Genomic DNA, 6961 nt, shown 5'->3' with positions numbered 1-6961 from the left:
TCTCAAAAATGTATCCATTGTGAATAATAAATTGTAGTAAAACCTTTGCGAATTAGGCTTTATTATTCACATTAAACGTAGAACAGAAATATAAAGATTACTGAAATGGTAAAAGTGCAAACATATGTTACTAATTAGGTTAGAACAGATAACAGTTGTTACAACAACTGGATCAATTATAACAATGACCTATTTGCGATCAGTCTAATAAATTAAATAGATTATAATTGATATGATCACTTATAATCAATCATCCACTAAAATTGAAGTTTATGATCGTCATAAATAATTAAAAACTTTTACACATTTATTTTATTGTTTTTATTATATCTCAGGATATATTATGAATTTTTAGAAATAAACCAGAAGTTCTATCATATTAAATGTTATACTTCGTTGAGTTCATCGCCTATCGATTATTGTACTAATCGACTTTTCAATGTTGACACGTATTCGTTGCTGCGTTTCAGACGATATACTCTCTGACCTGCCATTTCGTTGGAACGTTGTGTTGGAGCTAAGTGTAGTGTAACTGTTCCTTGTTTTAATTCTGTAGTAAGTTATAACATAGTATGTGTGTTTTATAAGTATATGGAATTGTTTATTTGTAAAATTACTATTATCATTTGCCAGCGAGCATTTGCAAGGTTTTATATTGTTGATTTTACTGTAATAATACTGCTGTTTATGTTTTCATTGTCCTGCATATTTTTTAAAAACTACTGCTATCTGTTAATATAATTGACATAATTATTTCTTTTAAAAATAGAAAATGGACCAAATCTCCAAAGTTATTGAACCAGGTCGTCAATTTGGAAAAGATTCAATGAGACTTGTCAAAAGATGCACCAAACCAGATAGGAAAGGTAATATTTCCATTATTAATCGTTATTACTACTATTTGTATTTTATTTTAATTGTAACTAATTATATTTTTTGCTGTGTAAATAGAATTCCAGAAGATTGCTGTTGCCACAGCTATTGGGTTTTCTATCATGGGATTCATTGGTTTCTTTGTGAAACTGATACATATTCCTATCAACAATATCATTGTGTAAGTAAAAATAAATTTATAATGTAATGAAGTTTGAAGTTATTGATATGGTTAATTAGATATTTTTATGTTAATACTGACTTGGTTTAACTATTTATTTTAGTAGTTTAATGGTCCATCTTAATTTATAGAACTGTTTTTATAGTTTATATCTACTATAAAGTGAAGACTTATATGTATTATGTTTGTTCCAGGGGGTCATAAAACTATTTCCTGAGTGCATGCCTTTTGTTCAAATTAAAAGTCTATTTCCAACTTTTTATATTGTTTTATTTATTTTCAAAAATGTTTAAGATGTAATATACTACAAATATATACTCCATACTTCGCTACATATGATTATTTTTTTTATAAACAGTTTAAACTATAAACTAGAAATATTACCTGTAAAGGGTACTTGCCTGTTATCGTGTTGAAACCAGTTGTGACCATAACCAAACCCTCTAAAATTATTTGTATTTATTTTAATTTAGGCCAGGAACTTAATTGAAAAAGTTAAGTTGACATTACATAACCTATTTAAGGCAATAGTAATATTATAATATTAGAAAAGGTTGTAATATAACTGGTCTAGACTAATTAATATATAAGTACCCCATAAAGTTTAATTGACATTCATAATTCCTTGATTTAATTTCAAATCGAGCATTGAATATGAATTTTCAAGTTCAGGAAAGATGTGATTCACTTTAGTTATGGATAAAATTTATACTCAGTATTGTTAATACTTTAAATACTATAATTTTGTTTTAATAAAATCTGTGTTGTTTTGATAAAACAAATATCTAGTTTCATTTAATATTTCCAAAGTAATTACATTCAATCCCAATATGGTATAGCAAAACATTGTATTATATTGAAGAATGACCGGATGTGAATGTGAAGATGGTCAGGTCTAGCAGTCTAGAAGTGATATCAAATTATCATAATTAGTTGTCAACTAATCATAAAAGTTCATAGGACTTTTTTTCTAAACTATTTTATAACAAGATGAATTTTTTTCTTTTTAACAACCTATATACAACAATATATAAAAACCTAGCAATAAATAGTTATTAATCTTTAGAAACTGCTCTTATATGCCAAAAGTGAAAGTATATTAATTTGGTCAAAGGTAAAACGTTTTATTCTTATGCCTGAAAAGTTTTGAGAAATTTTAGTTTAAACATTTTTCGAGGGAGCTCTTCAGTTATATATTTGTTTTTATTTTCTGTAGGTGATATAAATAATTCAGTATGTATTATCAATATTACTCTATTTTGAGGAAAAGGTTTAATTTGAGAGTTAAAGAAAAAAAAAACTTTGGTTATAAAATGATGAGATTAGGGTTACTCTTGACAGAAGTTTTAAATTGGTAGTAAACATAGTTAGAGCTTATTTAAAAAGTAAAGATGTATAACAGAGTTTTCATGCCACAAACTGAAGGATTATCGGTTTCTTCTGATGATTTTAGATAAATTTTTTTTATGTACTGCCCTCCCGTCTATCATGCAGTTCTAAATTGAAACTAATGTCCTTTTCCTCATGTGTTTAGAAGGTAGATTAGGTAGTAAAATTAAATACATAATTTAAAAAAAAAATTGTCAATTCCCATGTTTGTTTTAATTATTGTTTCTAACTATTTTTCATATTTATAGTGAAATGAAAACAAACGTGTCATATTTAGTTCAATTATTCATCATGTACATAGAATGTATGTATGAGAAAAGTTATTTCTCTCACGGATTGTTCTCATTTATTTAATCATTCTTTTCTTTTTAAAAAGCTTTAAATTTTGGTTGATAACCTCTACTATGTTAACCTTTGAAGTTAAGATCTTAACAAGTAGGAATGATTGTGCATTGGTAAATGTTATGTAGGTAATAGACAACTGTTGATGCTATTAATGCAATCGCTCAGAACTAACAATGGTTCAAGTTGTAGAACAAGTTTAACACTAGGGTTACAGGCATTTCTTATATACCTTTTTGTACAAGCAACCATCAATTTGATGGGTGGATGAATAACCTTTTTCTTTAAAAATTCAATTAAAATTAAGAATGAATTCAATTGTAACAAATATTTTTTTAAAAAATATATCATAGAAATTACGACAATTATATCAACAGTATAGGGTAGAACTTTAACTGTCAGCTTCGCTGGGCCCAACACATACTGATTTTCAGAGGTATCCTCTGAATAATGTTCATTAAAGTTGATAATTTTGTTCGATGCTTTAGTATACTTTCTGGATTTACTCAGATTGCTAAAAAAGGAAGATTGGTCAAAGTAAAAATAATCTTTTACTGGTGTATGGAGCTGTCCTTGTTCTGCTCAACGGCCGCCACCCATCTTTCTCTATCTTCTGTAAGGGTAACTGGGATCCTCAGTTGTCGCAGATCCCGCCTCACAGCATCCCTCCATCGGCCTACCACATTACGCACACCATCCAGAGCATAACTATAGTTTATGAGCCACTCTTTCCTTGCTCATCCTCATTACATGGCCAAGCCATTTAAACCTCTGTATCTTTATGTTCAAGGAGATGTTACATTCCTTGTAGAGTCCAAAAAGTTCACCATTTTTCCTTATTCACCAATTACCATTCTCACAAATTGGCCCTAAGATTCTCCTCAGAATTACTCTTTCAAACTTGTCTAGCAGGTTAATGCTTTTATTGCTCAGGGTTTCTCCACCATATGTGATGACGGTCCTTATCAACGATTTCGTTATAGGGTGAACTTGGTGGTACGGTTAACAAGTTTGCTTTTAACTTCTTCTTCTTCATCCTGGTTCTCGTTGATAATAGATCCAAGGTAAGAAAAACTTCTTACCACTTCAAAATTATAGGGGCCCATTACAAGGCGACTGCTTCTAAAAAGAAAGTTAAAAAATACTCTGCCTAAATTCAATTATTCTACACAGAGACTGTCTACAATAATTAAAACTTTTCTACATTTTTTAAAAAACATTCTTACATTGTCACTGCATCAATCATTCTAAAGCCTTTACATTGAAGACAAAAATAAAAGAAAACATTCAGGCCATACAATCCACTTTATTTTTAATTATTTAGGCATAATTGAGATAACAAATTGGAAGCATCTTAATAAAGACTTTTATTTTTATAATTGGAGGAATGATTTTATGAACAAAACAAACAAATGACAATTGTTTATGAAATCAGCTAGCCTGTCAATTTGACTGGTTTCGTAGAGATATTACAAAGTGGCAAGCAACCCTATATCAACACCTAGATGTTAAGCACCCAGCAGGAAGTTGATGGCATTGAAGTCGGTGTATGTGATATGATATTTTAGCTTGATAATAAAGTTTAAAGTGCTATAAACTACAAATAATGAAATACAGACTTCACTTTCCCAGAGGAAATTCAAATGAGTGCTATTACTGTTATTCTGAGTGGCAAACAAGATTCTGAAGTCCGTCATATATAATAATTTCAATAAATAATGATAAATTCAACTAGGCTCATTAGTAAATATACTATGATGTTTTTACCTTATTAATTAATTTAATATTTTATTTGACATAATTTTATCAATCTTTAATACATTTAAATTACACCAAAATTTAGGTTTATTTAAAATATTGAAAATTAAACTGCATCTGACTTCAAGTTTTTATTATTTCGTAAATAACACACGCAATTAAAAATGAAATTGAAAATGAATATTAATTCCTTTAATATCATTTCTAAATATTAATCAAATAATACAATTTTTATCTTTAACATTTTGAAACAGATACAAGAAATTTGAACCAACACTATGCAGAGATTTTAGCCAAAAAAAGTTATGAAAAATATGTGGAAAATTTTTATTACTTTATTTTTAATATTTTGTTGTTACTATTTAAAATTAATTTTAATAATAAAAGAAATAAAAATTTAGATCAAAATGCAATTTGAAATAAATTAATTATAAGTCTGACCTGTGTGTAAGGAAGGTTAAGAACATTTTATTGATAAGATAGTTGATAGTGTTAAGTTCATCTAAAATTCAAAGTTTAAAAATTAATGAAATTGTGAGAAAATTGTTGCCTAAACATAATCTTAGGCAAGCTTATTAATAATTAATATGATTCCTTATTAATTTATTGTTTCATTGGGTAATTTGATTTGTAATTAAGGACTTGGGCTGTGAGGAATTGGAAAGGAGGTGTAAATTTATATTTAAAGTATGTTAAATTATAAATAATAATGTGTAAATTTGTACAAATGAATCTACTATAAAAGCTGTTAATAATTGTTAGATTGTCCTTGAGGATGGTAGGATTGGCCGAAATGTTGGACAGTTGATAATATAATGAAGTGTTGAGACTTAACATGGACACAAATTGATTTATTTATACAACAAATACCAGTCTCAAGAAATTGAAAAGATTATATATAAAATACTTGATTTTATTCTAACTAAAGTTAATATTTATTAAGATGATTTCTTCGTGATGAGTGTTCTTAATAATTTTCGATTTCATTACTTCTCTTGAATTTTCTTTAAATACTTTATTGTATTTATTGGATCATAATCCCTAAATAAATTTAGTAAACCATTTCATTGTTTACACTTCTATTGTGAAAATTATTTTATATTTGACTCTTAAAAATGTTTATAAATTAGCTAAAACACTTAATAAATCAACTTTTTCTGTTCTGGTTTATAGGCTCCTTCTTACTTTGAGAGTTCTTATTGGCTAAATACAAGGAGATGGTTGAGGTGTGCGGTCAAAATAAAACACAAATAAGTTGAAGTAATTTATTTAATCGTGCCAACGTTTCGGCTAGAATTTCTAGCCTTCATCAGGGCAAAAAACATAACTAGATAACAAACAATGAATACAAAAAATAAAATACAAGCAGAATGACATAAAGTAAATAATTGTACAGAATGGAATTAATAAAATAAGAATGAAGTTATATAATGCAAAGAAATATGAATATATTAATTTATAAATAAATCAAAAATTAAAATTATGGAAAGAAAATATATGTAATTAATGAAATATGTAACCATAATATTAGATAAAGAGTCAAAATATAAGTAAAGTTTAACAAAAGAAATTAATAGAAACAAAAATTGAAAACAATAATAATATGGTGGACATAACTAATAACGTGGGTAAGGAAAATTGAGAAAAGAAGGGGAGGAGGGTAAAATAAAGATAGGGGAAAAAGAGAATAAAACATAAAACTAAATAGTTCATATTGTTGGTATATAACATCAATAAGAAGTGCATGATAATCAGCTTTTGTTTTATATAGACTGGATTGTTCCAGTTTTGCCCACACAGATTTTCTTTATTATCCAATACTTAAATTTATAACTTAAAATTACATACAAATGATTAAATAATTGTATATAAGAAGATGGTCAGGGTTGCGGTCAAAAGAGAAACAAAAATAGTTTACAACTATTTATATTTCTCTTTTGACCGCAACCCCATCTTCTTATATAGAAAATTTTATGGTCAACTATATATAAATATAGATTAAATAATTGTTATTTATCAACACAATGCATTAATATGATAATTAATTGGGCTAATAACCCTATATTCCAAAGGAAATATTTATAAATCATAAATAATTTTTAATTCAGACTTCTAAAATAAATCATAACTTTTTACATATAAAATATACACATTTTCTTTAAATAGCAAAATTATAATATTTTAACTCTATTATTGATATTAATTAATTTTTTTGAATATTTTTCACATTTGATTGTTTAATTTCCAATTTCTCTGTTCTGTTCATAGCAAAAATTAACATTTTTTGATTTTATTTTACAAAAGATGTAAAATATCTCTACAATACATAATAAACCTAGAGTCACTACAGTAAATGGAAATAATTTTGATTAACAAAGCTTCATGCAACCTTCTAGAATTACTTTTTTTTTTTTTTTT

At 26.8% G+C, this 6961-nt stretch overlaps 1 protein-coding gene across 1 annotated transcript; it reads left to right on the top strand.

The window, feature by feature from the left end:
- The first annotated feature begins 410 nt into the window (after positions 1–410).
- On the top strand, positions 411–1386 carry LOC106686228 (protein transport protein Sec61 subunit gamma). The gene is made up of 4 exons (XM_014429408.2): positions 411–555; positions 770–866; positions 952–1054; positions 1249–1386. The coding sequence occupies exons 2-4, from the start codon at positions 773–775 to the stop codon at positions 1256–1258; spliced, it is 207 nt and encodes a 68-aa protein (XP_014284894.1). The 5' UTR covers positions 411–555; positions 770–772; the 3' UTR covers positions 1259–1386.
- The last annotated feature ends 5575 nt before the right edge of the window (positions 1387–6961 follow it).

The sequence above is a fragment of the Halyomorpha halys genome, unplaced genomic scaffold (assembly GCF_000696795.3).
Source record: "Halyomorpha halys isolate HHAL.00 unplaced genomic scaffold, Hhal_1.1 Scaffold799.1, whole genome shotgun sequence".
Taxonomy (NCBI): Eukaryota; Metazoa; Arthropoda; class Insecta; order Hemiptera; family Pentatomidae; genus Halyomorpha; species Halyomorpha halys.
Note: the sequence above shows the minus strand (reverse complement) of the source record. Positions and strands in the feature narration are given on the sequence as shown.